The 22,701-nt window shown below is 39.5% G+C and overlaps 1 protein-coding gene across 4 annotated transcripts in view; it reads right to left on the reverse strand.

The window, feature by feature from the left end:
- FANCI (FA complementation group I) overlaps positions 1 to 22,701 on the reverse strand; it is a 91,926-nt gene that overhangs the window by 16,762 nt on the left and 52,463 nt on the right. For all 4 annotated transcript variants that reach the window (XM_047862132.1, XM_047862130.1, XM_047862131.1 and 1 more), the window contains 10 exons: positions 15,859 to 15,989; positions 15,314 to 15,384; positions 13,686 to 13,800; positions 12,129 to 12,251; positions 7,508 to 7,576; positions 4,740 to 4,841; positions 3,580 to 3,753; positions 2,837 to 2,958; positions 2,169 to 2,333; positions 1,371 to 1,550 (listed from right to left, as the gene is read on the reverse strand). In XM_047862132.1, coding sequence (XP_047718088.1) covers positions 1,371 to 1,550; positions 2,169 to 2,333; positions 2,837 to 2,958; positions 3,580 to 3,753; positions 4,740 to 4,841; positions 7,508 to 7,576; positions 12,129 to 12,251; positions 13,686 to 13,800; positions 15,314 to 15,384; positions 15,859 to 15,989 — 1,252 coding nt within the window. The remainder of the gene's footprint in view (positions 1 to 1,370; positions 1,551 to 2,168; positions 2,334 to 2,836; positions 2,959 to 3,579; positions 3,754 to 4,739; positions 4,842 to 7,507; positions 7,577 to 12,128; positions 12,252 to 13,685; positions 13,801 to 15,313; positions 15,385 to 15,858; positions 15,990 to 22,701) is intronic.

Genomic DNA, 22,701 nt, shown 5'->3' on the forward strand with positions numbered 1-22,701 from the left:
AAGGGAGGCAGAGAGGGAGAGAGAAAGAGAATATTCCAGGCATGCTCCACGCTGTCAGCTTGAACTCCCCAACCATGAACGAGATCATGACGTGAGCCAAAATCAAGAGTCAGACGCTTTATCAACTGAGCCACCCAGGTGCCCCCTCAATTTCTTTCATAGTCACAGGATTATTCAAGTTATCTATTTCTTCCTGATTTCAAGATTTGTCCATTTCATTTATGTAATCCAGTTTACTGGCATAAAGTTGTTAGCCTTCTACCATTATCAATGTTTACTGTCTGTAGAGTCAGCAGTGATCATCTCCTGTTCCTCATATCTGATTATTTGTGATTTGGGTCTTCTCTGTTTTCCTCACCAGTCTGGCTAAGATTTATTGCATTTACTGACCTCAAAGATTCAGCTTCAGGCTTCATTCCTTCTCATTCCTTCTATGATTTGTTCCTGTTTTCAATGGTTCTACTTTGTCTTTATTACTTCCTTCTTACTTCCACTTTAATCTGTTTTTCTTTTTTTATTTTCTTAACATGGGAGCTTAGAGATGGGCTATTTTTTTCCTAACGTAACCACTGACGGTTACAAATTTCTACCTAAAACCGCATTAGCTGGATCATACAAATTATGAAATGTAGTGTGTTCATTTTCATTCTGTTCAAGACATTTTCTGATTTTTTACTTCCTCCTCCTTGAGTATGGATTATTCAGAAATGCATTTCATTTCTGAATATACAAGGATAATCCAGCCATTTAAAAAACATATTAAAAAAATTAAAAATATTTGTTACCACTTCCTTGTTTAATTCTATTGTGCTCAGAGAACATACAGAGTTCTATTTTAAAAATTTGTTCAGTTTATTTTATGGCCCAAAATATGGTCCATTTGATAAATATACCATGTGCACATGAAAAGAATGTACATTTTGAAGCTGTTAAGTATTATATAAATACCCATTAAGTCAAGCTGGATGATCATGTGGCTTAAGTCTTCTATGACCTTCCTGATTTTCTAAATACCAATTCTCTAATGATTTCTAAGAGGGGATGAATTACTTATCTCTCCTTCAGTTCTATTGGTTTTTGCTTAAAGAATTTTAGTGTTTTGTTGTTAGCTACATGTACATTAAAGCCGTAATGCCTACTTGATGAACTACTTAGTCATTACAACATCCCTCTTTATTCCTAGTATTAGAAGAACATTTTCTATGTAACTAACATTCCACATTAAAGCAAGACTAGGAAAAAAGACTTAGTGACTGCACTTTCACTCTTAGGCTGCACCCAACTTCAAACTGCCTTCATCCCCACCCCGTTTCCTCTCTCGGAGATTCCACAGCAAATAGAACAGGTTTCTGAGGGTGAGAGTGACTTACCGAGTTATATCACAGAGGTTCTGAAAGATCTTTTCTGGGTTTTGGCCATCGGGGCCACTCACATGCCCTGTTTCCTTTAGCTGCTGTACCTTCTGCAGAGCCACACTCACTGCGTAGCGCATAAACTCATTGTTGGACCTTAGAACCGACAGGCTCTCTTCGTGGCTTTGGGCACTGTCCCTAGAGAGAGAGAGAGAGAGAGAGAGAGAGAGAGAGAGAAACAGATTTCCCTACTGCTGTTGGGATCTGGAATTAGGTTTTGTAGGGACTATTCAGAAAAGCAGGACCTAGCAAGTTCTTACTTACAGACCCCAGGCACCCCAGGCCACAGTCACTGCCACAGCACCTTTTACAACCTTCATTCTCAGTGTTCCCTCATTTTCTCTCCTCCCTCCCCCAATCGCTTCACTTTGATAAAATTAAAATGTCAGTCTTAGTTTCCTTTGTTGTTGTTCTTTGTTTTTTCAATTCAGGTTCTTCTTTTTTCCCTTTTTATCTGTTATACTATTCAAGGTACTTCGGCAGATTTCCCTACAATACCTTACTGCAACCTATCCCTATCTTTTTGTTAAGTAGTCCATTGTTTGAGTTTTCCTTAAATAATTCAAGGTATTCTTTCAAGTGTCTACCTACATTATCCAGCTTTCATTTCAAGAAACTTACGAAAAGCTCCTGACTTACTTCTTACTGTATACACATTAAGAACTGTGAATCCACACTAGATAATACTAGTGAATCTAGGTAACTGTTACTATCTTCACTACACAGACATCTTTAAGCACTCTATTACCACCTTACCTGAAAAGAGCAGTGAGAAGATCAGACACAAATTTCATGGACAAAAAACTATCATTCGTTTTGTTGGCCACTTTAGTTTTGCCTTTAGCAGCCTTTTCGTTAAGGATGTCAGAGAGTTTCTTGTAACACATAAATAAGCTCAGAACCTCCTCAAGCTTATTCTTACTGCATAAAAGGAAAAAGAGACCACTAAGGATAAGCATCAGAGTATTGTAGTTTACTTTCACACCCAATAATAAGGAAACCCCAATGTTTCTTTAGGTGTTCTAGATGTTCTATTTTAGACACATTATAAATGAATGAACTTGCATTAACTCCCAGATCACTCTAATCCAGCTGTGTTTTTTTCTCTCTTATTTACGCCAGTCAATGCAGAGCATGAAAGTCCAGTACTACCAAACCATCAAAATTGCTCTACTGAAATTAGAACTGGAGTTCAGGGTCTGGAAATTTTGGCTAAATGGAAGCCTGCTAGAGGGACAACAATCCCCAGCCCCTGTGGCATATGTTTTGGTTCTCTGTCTCAGGCTAGATGTTCACAAAAGACAGTGTCATGGCCTTTGGTCTGTTAGTACCTACCATGCTGCTAGAGTTAAAAAAACAAAACAAAACCATAAAATGGAGGCTTCATCAAATTGCAAGGAGAGTTATATGTGGCAGTACCTTACCTAAAATTACTTATGGAGAAGTTATATTCTATTAGAACCTCACAAACTCCCATCACAAGAGAAGCACAGATATTATTTTTGATGCCAACACAACTGCTCTGAGAAAAATCTGCTGATTTATCCTAAAAGACAAAAGATAAAAATTAATAAGCTATCAGGGCACCTGACTGGCTCAGTCAGTGGAGCATGCAACCCTTGATCTCAGGGTTGGGAGTTTGAGCCCTATGCTTGGTGTAGAGATTACTTAAAAATAAAATCTTAAAAAACAGGGATGCCTGGGTGGCTCAGTCGGGAAAGCGTCCAACTTCGGCTCAGGTCATGATCTCACGATTTGTGAGTTCAAGCCCTGTGTCGGGCTCTGTGCTGACAGCTCAAAGCCTGGAGCCTGCTTCGGGTTCTGTGTCTCCCCCTCCCTCTGCCCCTCCCATGCTCATGCTCTGAATAATAAATAAATGCTAAAAAAAATTTTTTTTAATAAATAAATAAAATTTTAAAGAAAAGTCAATAAGCGGGGTGTCTGGGTGGCTCAGTTGGTTAACCGTCCAACTCTTGATTTCAGCTCAGGTCATGATCTCATAGTTTGTGGGATTGAGCCCTGAGTCAGGCTGTGCGTGGAGCCTGCTTGGGATTCTCTCTCTCCCTCTGCTTCTCCCCTGCTTGCATGCACTCTCTCAAACTTAAAAAAATTAATAAGCTATTAAAACAGCCTCCATCGTTCAATAGAGCTGAGACTTAGCAATTACCAGTTCAAAGTCCTCTAGCTCACTCTTAATCATTCTGCTAGTAATAGATTCCAATAGGTCCTCCAGGTCTTGATAGACCCCCTCTTCCTCCTCCTCCTCTTTTTCCTGCTGTTGGGGCATCACTTTGCTCTTACACCAGGCCAAACAGTGTTGGACACAACATAACAGATAATCCTGTAGAAGAAAATAGTAAACATTCTTGAGTGTTTAACTGAAGGAGGCTGTTGATAATCAACATATAATTCTAACCTATAAGGCTAAAGTAAGTTATTTTAGCCTATAAGACTAAAGTAAGTTATGAATAACTCACTTAAGTCAACCTGAATTAAAACTGGAAAAAGTTAACTGAAAACAAAGGTATTCTTGCATTCTTTCCTGACCTTTTCCCAAAACTGGCTTTGCAAGTAGTGGGCACCTCAGAATGCAACATCAGAATGTGCTATTTCTGATCTAGTGGAAACACCATGAAGCCTGGTTGTGAAGTTAAATCCTCTCTGGCTACTGAGTCCCAGAGGATGTTCTGAAGACAGGAAAGGAATCGTTGGGAGACCAACCGAGCATCTCCACCTCATGGCACAAAAGGCCCATTTATGGAGGCAGGATCTGACAAATGAAAGACCACCTCCTTCCCCATCATGGGCTCTAAGTTGCTTGGTGTGGTGGAGCTTCAGTTTTTATTTTCTCTTTTTCCTGTCTTTCTGAGGCTGGATAGTAAGAATAGAAAAACAACCTGTCCTAGTTCCCCTGAGGGTTCAAGAGTGCCAATTCTAGCTCTGCCTAAATCATATACTCCCTCCAGACTAATGAAGCAGGTCTCCTGGGTTCATCTGCTACCGAGTGACCTCCTTTCCCCATTCCACAGTATATTTAGTATATTATATAGTCAAAGAGGCACAAATGGGAGATGAAATGCTTCCTGGGGGAGGTGATGGATACCTTGATTTTGTAAAATGTGAACATGGAGATATCTTACCAATAGATCCAAGGTTTATGATGGGTAAGAAAAGATAAGGAGGGAAGATTTAAGAGTAAAATTTCATTGGGAGTACCAGAAGAGTGCTTTCAGGAAAGGTATCTTCCTGAAGACGGATTCTTTCAACAGGGTTGATGCTTTTACTTAACAATAAAAATAATGGTTATAGGAAGAATAAAAGTCTCACCAGTGGTTCTTGTAGACAGATTCGATCTCCTTGGGTTAAAATACAAGCTTCCAATTTCAGAGGTGGCAGCACATCAGGTTTTGGCTCATAGTACTGTTTTAACTATGTGTGGTAAGGAAAAAAACACACCAGGGCTCATGAATGCTTTTTCACTTCTTTAACTGGTCCAAGTAATGGCACCTTTAATGTTTAACACCATCTAAGACCTATTTCCCAAGTGTCCAAAGAACAATGCAGCAAAATATGTGTTGCTTTGCCTCAACTCATCCTTTACCCTTGCTTTAGGCATCATGTTGAGATCTTTCCTACTCCATTTCCACTAACTTTCTCACAAAACATCGTGCTCTCTCACGTCAATTCCTAAACCTACAAACCTACAACCTAAAGCAATCAGCATTTCCAATATAGTTTGATAGTTAAGAATATATAAATAAGCTCTAGAGTCAGAATAGCTGAGTCCAGGTCCCAGTTAAGACTCATGTGTTAATACTTTTGGTAAAGGCATCCATACCTTCATTCCTCATCTGTGATGAAATATTATTACTATAAACATATGAGGCTGTGTAAGAATTAAACATGCCAATACATGTAAAGTGCTAAAAACACTACTTAGCACACAATAGAGATGAAGAAATGTTAGCTATTATTTCTCTCCTTTTCAGAGTCTGCACAATTTTACTGGTACACATCCTAACTGGAGTTGGGAAGCAGTGTTCCATACCTTCAATCAATTTTCTATGCTTGTTAAGTATATGAATGTTGATGGGCTGATTATAACAGTTTGAAAAGATACACTATAGTTAATAGGATATAAATTTTCCATTGGATCAGGCTTGAGGCCCAACGGAAATCTTTAGATAAATAGTATAAGGACCTTCCAATAATTTCTACACATCCGAGATCTTAACTTTAAATGGAGCTTCTTCAGTATTATAACAAAAGTAAAGACATACAAAAGTAGAGGGGATGGGGGAAAAAAAGAGAACTTTCTTTTTAGCCGAGTGGTGGACATGAAAAAACTGCTACCTCCAACCTGGAGTGGTTCTTTTTCTTTTTCTTTTCTTTCTCTCTTTCTCCCTTCCTTCCTTTCTTTCCTTCCTTTCTCTTTTAAAGTTTATTTATTTCTTTTGAGAGAGTGGGCGAGCATGCACATACATGGGAGAAGGGCAGACAGAGAGGGAGAGTGAGAATTCAAGCAGGCTCTGCGTCATTAGCAAAGAGCTCAACATGGGATTTGATCCCACGAACCGCAAGACAACAACCTGAGCCAAAATTAAGAGTCATTGGGACACTCAAGCCCCCAGGCACCCGAGCTGCTTCTTTCTTTGGTCCCTCCCTGCCCTCTGAGTATGGGGGCCAGTTTCAGATCATACCTGGGAAGCTTCGAGAGAGTTACAAACCAAGAAACTCTCAATATATGAAAAAGATTCAAATACCATATGATAAAATATTACTTTGCTATAAACGGGAATGAAGTACTTATAAATGCTACAACATGGATAAACTGAAAACATTCAGTGAAAGCCATCGGTCACAAAAGACCACATATTGTACAATTCCACTTATATGAAATGTCCACAACAAATCTAGAGAGAAAGTAGTAGATCAGTGGTTGCTTAGGGCTAGGTGGGTGGGAGAAGAATGAGAAAATTAGGGGGTGTTAGCTAAAGGGTGTGAGGCTTTCTGAAGTGATGAAATAAATGTTCTAAAATCGATTGTGATGCTGGCTGCACAACTCAATGAATACACTAAAAACCAATGAGTTGTACACTTAATTTTTTTTATTTTTTATTTTTTTTTAAGTAGGCTTTATGCTCAGAGTGGAGCAACATGGGGCCTGGACTCAACCCTGAGATCAAGATCAGAGCTGAGATCGAGAGCTGGATGCCCAACTGACTGAACTACCCAGGTGCCCCAAGCTGTACACTTTAAATGGGTCAACTATATGGTATGTAAATTACATCTCAAAAAAGTTATTTTAAAAAATAGATTCGGGGCACCTGGGTGGTTCAGTCGGTTAAGCGTCTGACTTCAGCTCAGGTCACGATCTCGCAGTCCGTGAGTTCGAGCCCCGCATCGGGCTCTGGGCTGATGGCTCGGAGCCTGGAGCCTGCTTCCGATTCTGTGTCTCCCTCTCTCTCTGCCCCTCCCCCGTTCGTACTCTGTCTCTCTGTGTCTCAAAAATAAATAAACATTAAAAAAAAATTTTTTTTTAAAAATAGATTCAAGGAATGCTTAATGAATAAATGTTGAGTGTAAATGGTCTTATTTATGCCAGATATTCTCCAGCTGAACTCGTTTCGTAGTGATCTTTTGAAATCTTTTTTTTGAAGTAGTTTAAAAATCCTTTTTTAACCTGAAAAGTACAGAATATAACCCATGCCTCTGTAACCTAGATGTAATACATCCATATTTTGCTATATTTGTTTCACATCTCTCTATTCTTTTAGAAGTAAAACAAACAGATACAGCTGCTAATAGCCCTTATACAAATGGTTCTTCAAAAGGTCCTTCTGACTTAGGGTGCAGACTGAGAGAGAATATACCTGAGAGAATAACTGTTAAGATGATGCAAAAGGGCAGGTAGGTAAGTAGTAATTAAAACATCAGGACAGCATCACATACCCCAGGCATGTTCATAATGTACCAGTGTACTATTTGGGAATTATTCTATATTTTGGAAAGTCCGGAAAATGTCAATCACCTCTCCATGTATTATTATCTATTCTCTATATCCATAAACATATAAAATAAAATAAATGTATTACCTGTGAAAGTAGAGTCTGCATGATTGAATTAGCCAGCTGAGAGTTCCTTCTAAGGACATCATAGAACCCCTAAGAGGAATCAAATAGAGAGTAAGCTCTTTAACAGGTACGCTAAGTTCTGACTTTATTATTTTTTTTTTTTTTTACTTTTCTTATTTACTTTTTTTGAGAGAGAGCAAATGAGCGAGCATGGGTGCCCGCAAGCACAGACCAGCAGGGGAGAGGGAGAGAGAAAGAATACCAAGGAGGCTCCATACCCAGTGCAGAGCCTGACACAGGGCTCCATCTCACAATGTGAGATCATGACCTGAGCTGAAATCAAGAGTCAGACACTTAACCGAGTGAGCCACCCAGGCGCCTCTGGACAATCATAACTGTAAACATTAAAACAAATTTTTTTTAAACAATACTATTTCTTTACACTATTTCTTAATTCTTTGAAAATGACTGAAATTATAGAGAAACGACTCAGAGAGTTTAGGTTACTTGCCTAAAAAGAACTAAAGAAATGTTTTTTTTTTTAAATTTTTAATATTTTATTATTTATTTTTGAGAGAGAGGGGCAGAGCATGAGTAGGGGAGGGGCGGAGAGAGAGAGGGAGACACAGAATCCAAAGCAGCTCCAGGCTCCGAGCTGTCAGCACAGAGCCCAGAGCCAGACGTGGGGCTCGAACTCATGAACTGCGAGATCATGACCTGAGCTGAAGTCATGATGCTTAACTGACTGAGCCACCCAGGCACCCCTAAAAAAAGATCTTTGATCACTGAGAACCAGATTAATAAACTGACCACAATCATCATAATTTTTAAACAACAGGTCATTTCTGGATTTGGAGTACTTTGCTCCTTTACAGTCAAGAATGTTCTAGGTCTTCATTCTTTTGTCTCATCCTACATTAACAGCCTTCCCTTTTAGGACATTATTTCCACTTACTTTCCAGCGCTTCAAAAATGTCTCCTGGCCCTGAGCACTCTAAAGTAAATGACTGTGTGATATTTCTTCCCATCCAGTATTTCCCATAGTTAAAAACTACTTAAGTTAAAATCTTAGGGGGGCGGGGGGGGCTAGGTGGCTCAGTTAAGCATCTGACTCTTGATTTCAGCCAGGTCATAATCTCACAGTTCGTGGGATTAGGCCCTGTATGGGGCTCTGCCCTGACACTGTGGAGCCTGCCTGGGATTCTATCTCTGCCCCTCCCTTCATGTGTGCTATCTCCCAAAATAAATAAATAACTTAAAAAAAAAAATTAAATCCTGGGGAGAACTTTCTTTTTGGAACTGGGAAAAAGACTGTATGGTTCATTTGTGAGAAAAAGTAAATGAGAGGTGACCCCCTAAACATTTATTTATTTATTTTTTTTATTTAAAAAAAAAAAAATTTTTTTTTTTGTTTTAACGTTTATTTACTTTTGAGATAGAGAGAGACAGAGCATGAACAGGGAAGGGTCAGAGAGAGAGAGAGGGAGACACAGGATCCAAAACAGGCTCCAGGCTCTGAGCTGTCAGCACACAGCCCGACGCGGGGCTTGAACTCACGAACTGCGAGATCATGACCTGAGCCGAAGTCGGACGCTTAACCAACCGAGCCACCCAGGTGCCCCAACATTTTTTTTTTTTAAAGAGAAGACACAAAGGAAAATTAGCATTAACAAATATTAAATTTTTAAATAATCCAGTGAAGAAATGGGCAAAAGACATGAACAGACACTTCTCCAGAGACGACATCCAGATGGCCAACTGACACATGAAAAAATGCTCAACATCACTCATCATCAGGGAAATACAAACCAAAACGACAGTGAGATACCACCTCACACCTGTCAGAATGGCTCACATTAACAACTCAGGCAACAATAGATGTTGGTGAGGATGCGGAGAAAGAGGATCTCTTTTGCATTGTTGATGGGAATGCAAGATGCAAGCTGGTGCAGCCACTCTGGAAAACAGTAGGGAGGTTCCTCAAAAATCTAAAAATGGAACTACCCTACGACCTAGCAATTTCACTACTAGGTATTTATCCAAGGGATACAGGTGTGCAGTTTCAAAGGGACACATGCACCCCCATGTTTATAGCAGCACTATCAACAACAGCCAAAGTATGGAAAGAGCCCAAATGTCCATCGATGGATGAATGGATAAAGAAGATGTGGTATATATATACAATAGAGTATTACTCGGAATCAAAAAGAATGAAATCTTGCCATTTGCAACCACGTGGGTGGAACTGGAGGGTATTATGCTAAGTGAAATTAGTCAGAGAAAGACAAAAATCATACGACTTCACTCATGTGAGGACTTGAAGAGACAAAACAGATGAACATAAGGGAAGGGAAACAAAATTAATATAAAAACAGGGAGGAGGACAAAACATAAGAGACTCATAAATATGGAGAACAAACAGAGGGTTACTGGAGGGGGTTGTGGGAGGGGGAATGGGCTAAATGGGTCAGGGGCACTGAGGAATCTACTCCTGAAATCATTGTTGCACTACATGCTAACTAATTTGGATGTAAAATAAATACATACATACATATATACATAAAGTATCATCATCAAGGAAACAGTCATCTACCCTACACCCTGCAACAAGTATGACCAGTGTTGATACCAACACATGAAGAGTTTTTACAAATCGATGATGTGATGTCTTTAATGAACAAATGAACACCAATATCCTAATAGATCAGTCCATGATCTGTATCAAGTTTTAAAATTTGGAGCTACATTCAGTGCAGATTCTTTTTTGCATGTGGAGGACCGCAGAGAAGAGTCAACACAGTAGATCTGAGACTGTCATCCTTAGTAAAGCCTGCTTGCAAGATTGCCCCTTGATGGGTGGCTGGGAACCTGGCTGGTAAACAGTCCCCTACACCGATAAAAAGCTTTCCCTAAATGATAGAAATTTATTGTGTATAAACTGTACAATGTGGTTTATGCTGAATATTTTTATTTTCTTCTGGAAGTTTGGAATTTGGATATGTGCTAATAAGCACAAGTGCCTATGTAAACCAGCACCCCGTAAAAACCTTGGGTACCAAATCTCTAGTAAGCTTCCTTTACTGAGGAATTGTTATCTACTGATGTGTTGACACAACTCATTTGCTGAAGGAATTAAGTGCATACTGTGCAATCCCAGCTGGAGAGGATTCTTAGACGCTTGCACCTGGTTTCTTCCTGACTTTACCCTACGTATCCCTTGCTTCTGCTGATTTTGCTTTGTATCCCTTAACTAGAATATAGTTAGCCATGAGAATTAATATATGCGGAGTTTAAAAGTCCTCCCAGAGAAATCTTTAAACATGGTGGTTTTGGGGACCCCCCCCTTCCAATACAATAAACAATTGTTCCAGTACAGCTTGTTGACAAGATCATCCTTTTTCTACTAAATTACCTTGGGATATTGGTCAAAAATCCACTGAGCAACTTCATACTTTTTCAATTGTCTTGATCCTTCTAGGTCCTTTACATTTTATTTTTTTAATGTTTCTTTGTTTTTGAGAGGGGAGGGAGGGGGCGGGAGAAAGGGGGGAAGAGAGAGGGAGAGGGTGAGGGCGGGGGGGAGAGAGAGAAAAGAATCCCAAGGATGCTCCAAGCCCGATGCAGGGCTTGAATTCATGAACTGTGAGATCATGACCTGAGCCAGAACCAAGAGTTAGACACCCAACTGACAGACACCCAGGCACCCCTAGGTCCTTTACATTTTAGAATCAACTTCATTTCTGTCCAAAAAATCCTGGGATTTCAGTTGGGACTGCACTGAATCTACAGACTTTTTTGAGACTAAAATTACTAAAAATACTGTGCTGAGCATTTCAATCTATAAACATGGCACATCCTTCATTTACCTTTTCTTCTTTAATTTCCCAACAATATTTTGAGGTGTTCAGTGCACATATCTTGTACATTCTTTGTTAAACCTATCCTTAAGTGTTTTATTTTTATCATAAATTTTTTTTGATTTCCAATTGTTCACTGCTAGTATAAAATTGGTTTCTGTATCCCACCTTACTAAACTCACTTTTTTGTAGATTCTTTGCTGTCTACATACAGTGCAAATCAAGACAGCCACATTTCATCCTTTCAAAGCTGTATGCCTTTATTTCTTTTTCTCGTCATATTGGATAGAACCCTCACTATAATGCTGAACAAGTATATTTATTCTTGATTATAGGGAAAAACATTTAGTCTTTCACCATTTATTTCAGACGCAAGTTTCAGATTCCTTTTATCAGGTGCGGACATTCCTTTTTTTTTTAATGTTGACTTGAGAGTGTATGTATGCACATGTGTACGTGAGCAAGGGAGGGGCGGAGAAAGAATTCCAAGTAGGCTGTGCACTGTCAGCACAGAGCCCGATGTGGGGCTCGACCTCAAGAATGGTGAGATCATGACCTGAGCCAAAATCAAGAGTTGGATGCCCAACCAAATGAGCCACCCAGGTGCACCTCAAATATTCTTTATGATTCCTCGCCTTAAACAACCTTTTGGCTAGCCATCACAAAACTACCAATCCTAACTGCATCAAGGAAGAGTGAACTGTACTTTTACAATCAGGAAAAACTTACTAAAATAAAAAGGATTATTAGTTGGGGGTTGCTATATTTCTTCCACTCTGACTTACCTCATAAAGTATGAGTCGAACATCAGCCTGCTGGCCTAAGCATCTCCTCAAACTATCCATGATCTCAAGGCAAAAAGTTTCATTGGCAACAGAATTGTAACGGCTGTGAACATCCACATGGACCTGAAAGGAAGAGAGGCCAGTTCTTGTGTATTTTACCAAATTAATTTTCACAAAGAAGGTAAAATGAGCCTGTGTTCTTGGTCAAAGAAACTTAAATTTAGCTTTCCCCATATGCAAAAATCGTCAGTAGGTTGTGATAAGTGTCACTCTTATTCTGGTTTGGAGTAAGAATTTTCAAGCATTTCAACAAAATTAACTCTTCTCTATCCTTTAAGGTCTTCCTTGGCAACGTCAGGTGCTTAAGATGGCACACAGATGATTTCACCACTAGAATCCAGTAGTCTTAATATACTTGATTATACTTAAAAGGTCTAAATGCTTCCTGAAATATTTTCAGGAGCTAGCACAATCTAGCTCTTTTTGCTTCCACAATAGGTAGGTAATGTTTAGTTTAGAAATGGACAAGACAAAGAATTACAGCCCTTGTTTTAAATAATAAATCCAGTAACTATAGACCAAGACTCCTAACCCTTACTACAGGCATCTCTGTGAGGTAGTTAATACTGACAGATCAAATCCTAGCTCTACCCTTCACTGCTTACATCACCTTGGGCAAGTCATTTAACCTTCCTCAGCCTTAGTCTTCTTATTAAGATGTGGATGATTTTAACAATACACTAATGGCACCCAGTGTTCCTAATATTTAGTCTGTGCCATATGTTATGAACAAAAGTTTTTTGGAATCACACTAGAGCAACAAAGGATTCCTAATAAGATTGTTTCATTAATTTGCTATTTACAAATCACACAGTACATAATTTAAATAAAAAAAAAAATTTTATTGCTCCAAAGTCTGAATTACCAAAATACTGTAAAAGGTCTTATTTTCTCAAATTACCAGGCTGTGCAAAGTAAATTAACTATTAAAAATGGGGATAATAATAACATCTAGACTCAGAGGATTACCAGGAAGATGAAATGACATAATAAATACAAAACACTTAGCACACCGCCTAGCAGGACAAACCACAAATGCGAGTCACATTGCTAATTCAAAATTTTCTAGTAGTCAAATTCAAAAAGTAAAAAGATGCTGGTGAAATTAACTTTAACATTTAACCAAATATATCAAAACTATTTCAATATGTAATCGAAATTAAAAATAACAAGCTATTTTCCCTTACCTCACACTCAATCTTCAAAATGCAGCATGCATTTTACACGTACAGCGTGACTCAATTTGGCCAGACACACTTTAACTGAGCATGCAGTTCAACAACCACACTGAGGCTAGTAGCTACCGTGGTGGAGAGCACTGTCTAGCACACAGCAAACCCATCATTTTAAGTAAGTGTTAGCTGTTATCACTGCCATCATCATCAGACTCTGTTTCAGGGTCATTTGTACAACCAGAGCAGGAGAGAGAAAGAACAGCATACACATCACCAACTTCTGCACGAATGCACACGACAACCCAGCGTTAACAGTCCTTACCTGGCTGGCACCGATGGACTGACTGCACTGGGAGGAGGACAAGCTGCCCAAAACCTTAAAGTTCTTCAGAAGCAGCAAAAACCCAGCAACCGCAGCTTTTCGGGCATCAAGCTGGCTAGCTCAGGAACAGACAGAAAAATAGTTAACCAACAATATTAGCTTCACAGGAATAGGTTTCTGGGTCAGAAAAAGCCAGTTACCTCTGTACAGAAAAGGAATATGAATAAGTAATGAAGCACAGAGCAAAATAAAATAAATTTATATACTCAAAATAAAACATCAGCTGTTCAGAGCAGTTAGCAGTAGAGGAACTCAGCTGATTTCTCACTATCTAGTTAACCGCATGACACGATCTATACTTTCTTCTTTGTGGCGAACAAGAGTACTGAGAAGCTATACAATGGGCCAATAACTCAAATATTAAGTACTAAGTAGGATAGAAACGGCTGATTGTCTGAAGGACCACCTCCCTTCTTCGCAGAGGAGTATAGTGCTTGGCGCCTTGTAAACCCTCCATCCAGAAAAATGATACATTCATCTCACTGAGGCTCAATGATCAATTCATGGGGGAGATGTTATGACATACAAACCTTGGCCTAGCAGACATACCTCTAGGTAAGGAATAACAAAAAACTGTCAACTCTAGAAGAGGGATAATAGTATATACTTGTTGGTTGTTCCTCTATATATCCACAAACACGTTATAATAGAGTCAATGTGACATCAACTGAGCATCTTAGGGGTGCCTGGGTGACTCAATTGGTTAAGTGTCAGACTTGGGCTCAGGTCATGATCTCACAGTTCATGAGTTCGAGCTCCGTGTTGGGATTCTGTGTTGATAGCTCAGAGCCCGGAGCCTGGAGTCTGCTTTGGATTCTGTGTCTCCCTCTCTCTCTCTGCCCCTCCCCCACTTGTGCGGTCTCTCAAAAATAAGTAACCATTAAAAAAAAAAAAATTGAGCATCATATATTTAAAGTACCAAATGTTTTCCACCTATTACTGGTCCCATAATACTTTTTGGGAGGTAGTAATATCATCTTTAGCTCCCATAATACTTTTTGGGAGGTAGTATTATCATCTTTAGCTTATACACTAAGAAATAAAGGAAAAGAGATCAGGAGGCATTGACTAAGCCAAAAAATACCTGAGACCGCTTAACAATTTAGTCTACAGTCACTAGACCATAACTCAATTTTCACTAGAGTGAGTTTCTTGAATATTTTCCTAATGAAGATGTTTTCCTTTCTAGAACTCTTGCCAGCTGGCACTGCAACCTTGTCCTGAAGATTATTCTAGGGGTGTACAGCAGAGTACCTGAGATCAGAAGCTCATATTCTAGCTCCACGAACCTTAGTTTGACTTCTGGAAAGTCATTTATCTTCTCTAGGCCTGAGTTTCCTGATCTGTATGGAGGAGACTGTAATAATTCTAACTTTACAGGTTACTCTGAAGACTGCATGAGATAAAGAACCCTGCACGTAGCACAAGGCTGTGCCTGATGAAAGCTGTTCTGTTGGGTTAGACATCTGCAGGACCACTGTGAACAGGCTGTACAAGGAGACGGCAGAGAAGATGGTGAGTAACATTAGAAGGCACTACTTCCCAGGGTCTCACGCGATTTTCGATACCTGGCAAACATGGCTTTCCGAAGGACAAGTATCAGGGAGTCCCTCACTGACATGCTGACCTTGAGAAGGGGCTGAAAGACAAAGAAGAAGTAGGTAGAAAAACCCCCAAGTTTATTAGCCTTTGCTCATTTCTACCCAAAACTGTCACTATTTGGCTTATATAAGGAAATTTGGTTCTGTTTTTACATACATGTTTCAATGCTTATTACACTTAGTAATATGGACAACAGCATACTTTGAAATACTAAATTTAAACTAATTGTGAAATGCCTTTAAACCTATCGTCATCAAATTTCTAAGAGCTTTACAATTATCTCACTAACTTGACAATGAGTCATGGGAGACACAAGTGTGCCAGGAAGAAGGGGGTACACTTAGAAACAGAGTCTCGCTCGGTGCTCGTGCACTTTTAATACAGTTTTATGCTTCAAAACCAAGGAATACAGGATTTCCCAGACATTTGTATTTATGAAGAATCACATCAGACTTCCATTAGGCAGTTCAACCTCAGTTTTGCCAAATTCCTTAGGAGTCTAAAGACTTACCTGCACTGCCTTCAGCAGCCCTTGTACAGTTTGAAGCGGCAGAAAGGATAAATAGTCAAAAGTTTCTGTGACTTTAGCAGAACAACTTTGAAGAACTAAGGGTGCATACATGATGATATTTGAAAGCAAATCTGAAAAACAGAATCTATAGTGAGTTGTCTCAAAAACTAAAGATATTTCAAATAAATGAAAATTAAATATGGGAAAATAAATGATAAAAGGTTTTTTGTGTCTTTTGTCAAGTATACTGCAATAGCAATTTCTACTGATCCTATACACTTTTTCTATGGTCAGTGTAACTAGGATATACTTCTGAAACTTTCTTCTGTGATAATATTAAGATTATAAAAATTTTTCTAAAAGAAGGGAAGAAATCTGTTACACTGTCAAGACAAGTAGCATACTATATCTTCATATTTCTAAGCTGAAGTCAGTATCTGTGAACTTTTATATAAGTTTAGTTTTTTTTTTTTAATGTTTATTTATTTTTGAGACAGAGACAAACACAGCATGAACAGGGGAGGATCAGAGAGAGAGGGAGACACAGAATCTGAAGCAGGCTCCAGGCTCTGAGCGGTCAGCACAGAGCCCGACGTGGGGCTCGAACTCACGAATCATGAGATCATGACCTGAGCCGCAGCCGGACACTCAACCGACTGAGCCACCCAGGCGCCCCTTAAGTTTAGTTTTGAGCGAGCGAGCGAGCGAGAGAGAGAGAGAGAGAGAACAAGCATGAGTGGTAGAGGGGCAGAGAGGAGTGGGGGGAGAGAGAATCCCAAGCAGTCTTCGCACTGTCAGCACAGAGCCCGATGCAGGGCTTGAACTCACAAACTGTGAGATCATGACCTGAGATGAAATCAAAAGTCAGACGCTTAACCGAGTGAGCCACCCAGGAACCCAGCTACGAACACTTATTAGTGCAAGTATAGTATCGTCCTATAAGGAATATACAAAACCACACAAACATGATCTCTCTTCAATAATTTTAATTAGGAGTCATAGAAAAACAGATTTTGAAAGCATGAAAGAGAGAAATAATGGGTCAACATCAAATATCTAATAATCGCAAACATTTTATTGCCTAGCAAATATTATAGAGGCTAAAGAGGAGTTCAAAGGAAGAGATTATTATGAGTTGGTGTGCTTTAGAAGAGTGAAGAGAAGTATTTAAGCTGGGTTCTGAAAGAAGGCTGACATTTAGATGCACCAAGAACCAGAAAGGGCTACTATATGTAAAGGGAAAAGTATGAGGAAAAAGAAGTATAGGGCATATTCAGAAAACGGGTTGGAAAATCCTGTGAAGCGGGGGTGAAGAATTCATAAAAATAAATAAGTGAAGTTAATGGTGAAAAGGCAGGATGGATCAAATTGTCAAGGACTTGAAGGGCCAGGATAAAGAGCTGATAATTTATAAGGAAGGTACTGGTGATTTCTGAGTGATAGAGTGGTATTTTAGTAACACCATGTGGTGGCATATGCAGGCTGACTTGCTGCAGAGAGGAGAGAGCAGGGAAATCAGAACCTATGGCAAAAGCCTAAATGCAAGGATGTAAGGCTGCAAACTAGGCAACAGGTGGGAAGGAAGGGCACAAAAATGAAGACAAAAGTAACAGAAAAAAATGAGAGAACTTAGGTACCAAGTTTGAGTAATGAAAAGGAATTCCAACTTCTGGAACTTGGAGAGTCAGGCTTCAAATAATAGAAATATGAACAACTGAAAGTGGACTTTGTTGGAAGGAAACTGTATTGCATTTGAAATAAAAGGAAAAAGAAAAACCTAAATGGAAATATACAGCAGGAATGGGGGCACTGAACCAAGGAATGAAGACAGTCTTGACATAAAGATTTAGGAGCCATGTCCACTGAAGCGCACAAAAATAAATGAAGTCATGCAAAGAGGTATATGACATGTACAAGGAAAAGAATGTGCAAAAAGAGGAGCAGACTTCTGCTTCCTACCATCACGGAGAAACTGACTAGATTTATCCTCCCACTTTAAACAATAATAACAAAAAGGGCCAAATTATATTAATAATTTTCAGACACTAGACAAGCAGTGCAGGCCCATGGTCCCCCAGAGAAGGGAAATAAATGGGGTATGCCTTAGAACCGCTCCATCTTACCGCCTAGAGAGTTCCTAGGCGGCAGCACAGAGAGGGGAAACTCCGAGCCCAGTGGTCTTCCCAATTTAAAGAGATGGAGGTGGGAATTCAAAAAGCCAACGCAGCAAGAACTCACAGGGCAGAGTTCTAGAAAGGAAAGAGCTACATGGGAAGAGGGCCCTGGAGATGTGCGAGAAGGCCCCTGTGTATGTCAGTTGTGTTCTGGTAGGTGCATGCAGTTACTAGAAGCCAAGGAAGACCCAGCAGCAAGAAGCAGGCAGATCTATTCTCAGAGGCCACAAAGACAAATAATAGTTCACATTCACAACAACCACAGTGGAGACACCTCATAATATACAAGGTTCTATACTTAGGCATTTGTGAAACCTAACTAGCCTGAGATTAAAGGCTACCTGGTCTTGCTTAACACAACATAATCATCCAAATGATTAAATGTTTTCCAAAAGATTTAAAGCTCAAAATTATTTGAAAGAAAAAAAAAATCCATGAAATTAACAATGTAAAAATTCATAGTGTCTACTATCCAATCAAAAATTACAAAGCATGCAGGGTCTCCTGGGTGGCTCAGTTAAGCAGCCAACTTCAATTCAGGTGGTGATCTCACAGTTTGCGAGTTCTAGCTCCACGTTGGGCTCTGTGCTGACAGCTCAGAGCCTGGAGCCTGCTTTGGATTCTGTGTCTCCCTCTCCCTCTGCCCCTCCCCTACTCACATTCTGTCTCTCTCAAGAATGAATGTTAAAAAAAATATATTTAAAAAAAATTACAAAGCATGCAAGAGGTGGGAAAATATGACCCACGATGAGGAAGAAATAAATCAATAAAAACAAAACAGAAATGCTACAAATGATAGGCTTAGTAAATAAGGATATTAAAAAAGCTAAAATAAATATAATTTATATGTTCAAAAAAGGTAAGGGAAGCATGTTAAGGAGAGCAAAAATATGAAAAAAGATACAAATCAGATGTCTAAAGATGAAAAATTAGATTGCTGCACAAGATCTGGGAACTTGAAGTTATAGCAGTATCAACTGTCTAAAAACAGTAAAAAAGACTAAAAAAGAATCTGTAAGCTATATAGGCAATGTAAAGCAGCCTATTACATATGTAACGCAGTATAGGGGTGGGAGGAGTGTGTGCTGGTAGGAGGGAGATGACAGAAATGTTTTTGAAGAAATCGTATCTTGGGGTGCCTGGGTGACTCAGTAGGTTGAGCATCCAACTCCTGATTTCAGCTCTGGTCATGATCTCACAATTCATGACATCAAACTCCACCTCGGGCTCTGTGCTGACAGCAAGGAGCTCGCTTGGGATTCTCTCTCTCCATCTCTCTCTACCTCTCCCCCACTTATATTCTCTCTCTCTCAAAATAAACAAACATTTAAAAAAAGAGAGAGAGTATCTCAAAATGTTCCAAACTTGATGAAAAACACAAACCTACAGATTCAAGAAGCTTAACAAACTCCAACCAGAAACATGGAGAAAACTACACTAAAGCACATAAATTGCTTAAAACCACTAATAAAGAAAAATATATATATTATATAGAAAGGAACACAGATATGAATGAAAGCTAACTAACTAGAAATGATGAAAGCCAAAAGAACAGTAAAGTAACATCTTTGAAGTACTAAAAGAGGGGCGCCTGGGTGGCTCAGTCGGTTAAGCATCCGACTTCGGCTCAGGTCATGACCTCACCGTCTGTGAGTTCGAGCCCCACGTCGGGCTCTGTGCTGACAGCTCAGAGCCTGGAGCCCGTTTCAGATTCTGTGTCTCCCTCTCTCTCTGCCCCTCCCCTGTTCATGCTCTGTCTCTGTCTCAAAAATAAATAAACGTTAAAAAAAAATTAAAAAAAAAAAGTACTAAAAGAAAAAAACAAAACCCTGTCAATTTGGAATTCTATACCCAGTAAAAATATATTTCAAAAAACTAACACTAAACTAAAGACTTTTTATCACACACGAAAAGAATTCAACAACAGCAGATCAGTAGTATAGAAAAAAATTTTTTCTGAAGAATTTGGCAAACATTTTTTTTTTCTATTTCCAGTCTTTTGAGGCAGACACAGGTTTACATAGAATGAAGTTGATTCTAAGAGCACACAAAAACTGAACACAAAGAATAAGACTAAATCCAGCAATCCAGAGTGATAGGAGTGTAAGACACTGAGCAGGTGCACTGGAAAGAAGACTGACTGTTCAAGGTGGCTACCAACAGTCAAAGACTAAAGTCCCCACCCTGTAGGAGTACAAAGCTTAGTGTCTGAACAGTGGAGTCTATTTGCTCCTTGAATTCTAAGCAGTATATGAAAGTTAACGGCAGTTGGACAGAAAATAATACTGGATAGAAATCTAGACACAAACAAAGGGAAAAAGCACCAGAAATGGTAAACACATGTGTAAAAGACATTTTCTTATTTTAAAAAATTCTTGGGGCACCTGGGTGGCTCAGTCAGTTAAGCATCCAGCCCTTGATTTGGGCGCGGGTCATGATCTCATGGTTGGTGGGTTTAAGCCTTGCATCAGCACAGAGCTCTCATGGGTTTCTCTGTCTCCCTCTCCCTCTGCCCCTCCCCTACTTGTGCACATGCACACTCTCTCAAAAGTAAGTATTTTTAAAACATACAATAAAAAATTCTTGAAAGACACAATTGGCTGTTTAAAGCAAACATAACAATGTAGATATAATTCAATAAACAGAAGTAAAATGTATGAGAATAGCACAAAAGTCACAGGGGCAGAAGTTAGAAATGGAAGTTATTTGTTGAGGTAGAATACTTGAAGGTAAACTACAGTAAGTTAAAGTATCATAAACCCTAAAGCAACCCCCCCCCCCAAAAAATTTAAAAAAGAGGTAGAGCTAATCAAATTGAGCAAGACAAAATGGAATTTAACAAAATTTTAAAAAAGCAATCTAAGGGCACTTGGGTGGCTCAGTTAAGCATCTGACTCTTGATTTCAGCTCAGGTCATGATCTCACAGTTCATGAGACTGAGGCCTGCATTGGGCTCCACGCTGACAGCACAGAGACTGCTTGGGATTCTCTCTCTCTTGCTTCTCGCATACCCTCTCTCTCTCAAAATAAATAAACAAACATGAAAAAAAAAAACCTCAATCCAAAAGAAGGCAGAACAGCAGAAAAAAAAGAAGAACAGATGGATAAAACAGAAAACAGCCAGATGATAATTACATTACATGTAAATGGAATGCCCTGATTTAAAGTTCATGATTATCAAATAGGATTAAAAAAGTAAAACACCGGGGTGCCTGGGTGGCGAAGTCAGTTAAGCGTCCGACTTCAGCCAGGTCACGATCTCGCGGTCCGTGAGTTCGAGCCCCGCGTCAGGCTCTGGGCTGATGGCTCAGAGCCTGGAGCCTGTTTCCAATTCTGTGTCTCCCTCTCTCTCTGCCCCTCCCCCATTCATGCTCTGTCTCTCTCTGTCCCAAAAATAAATAAACGTTGAAAAAAAAAAAAAAGAAAGAAAAAGTAGAACACCTTTGTATGTGGTCTACAAGAAACCCTTGCCAACTATAAAGACATAAGTAAGTTAAAACTAAAAAGATGAAAAAAATATACAATGTTGCCACAGATCAAAAGAAACCAGAGAAGTTGTATTAATACCAAAGTAGACTTCAGGGGGCACCTGGGTAGCTCAGTCAGTTAAGCATCCAACGTCAGCTCAGATCATGATCTCACGTTTCGTGAGTTTGAGCCCCTCGTCGGGCTCTGTGCCTCCCTCTCTCTCTGCCCCTCCCCAGCTCACACTCTGTTTCTCAAAAATAAACAAACATTAAAAAATAAATTCAAAGTAGACTTCAAAGCAAATATTCCCAGGAACAAAAAAGGTCATTTCATAATGATTAATGGGTCAGTTAGCTAAGAGGACATAACAATCCTAAATGAGTATGCCCCTAATAATAAAGTTTTAAAATACATATAGCAAGAACTGATAGAACTAAAAGAAACTGACACATTTATAATTACAAAGTCAGAGATTCAACACTCATCTTAATAGTTAACAGAATAATTAGAAGAAAATATGTAAGAATACAAAAGACTTGAATCATCTGACTTAACTGAGTTATGGAAAACTCCACCTAACAACAGAATACGTTTTCTTTTTTTTTTTTAACATTTATTTATTTTTGAGACAGAGAGAGAGAGAGAGCATGAACAGGGGAGGGTCAGAGAAAGAGGGAAACAGAATCGGAAACAGGCTCCAGGCTCTGAGCTGTCAGCACAGAGCCCAACGCAGGGCTCGAACCCACGGACCGCGAGATCATGACCTGAGCCGAAGTCAGACGCTTAACTGACTGAGCCACCCAGGCGCCCCAACGTTTTCTTTTCAGTAGCACACAGAACATTTATCAAACTGAACCATATTCTGAGAATAAAACAAGCCTAAGTCTCAATAAACTTTTAAAAATTCGTGTCATGGGGTAACCTGGCTACCTCAGTTGGAAGAGCATGCTTTTTTTTTTTTTTTTTGACAGAGAGGATGCAAGTGAGTGAAGGGCAGAGAGAGAGAGAGAGAGAGAGAGAGAGAGAGAGTTAGAGAGAGAGGGAGGGAGGGAATATCCCAGGAGGGGAAGAGGGAGAGAGAGAAGTGAGGCTCACCCAAAGTGGGTCTTGTACTCACCCTATGTGGGATTTGAACTCACGAGCCATGAGATCATTACCTAAGCTGAGTCAGACATTCACCGACTGAGCCACCCAAGCACAC

Source organism: Prionailurus viverrinus, chromosome B3, assembly GCF_022837055.1.
Source record: "Prionailurus viverrinus isolate Anna chromosome B3, UM_Priviv_1.0, whole genome shotgun sequence".
In the NCBI taxonomy this organism is placed as follows: Eukaryota; Metazoa; Chordata; class Mammalia; order Carnivora; family Felidae; genus Prionailurus; species Prionailurus viverrinus.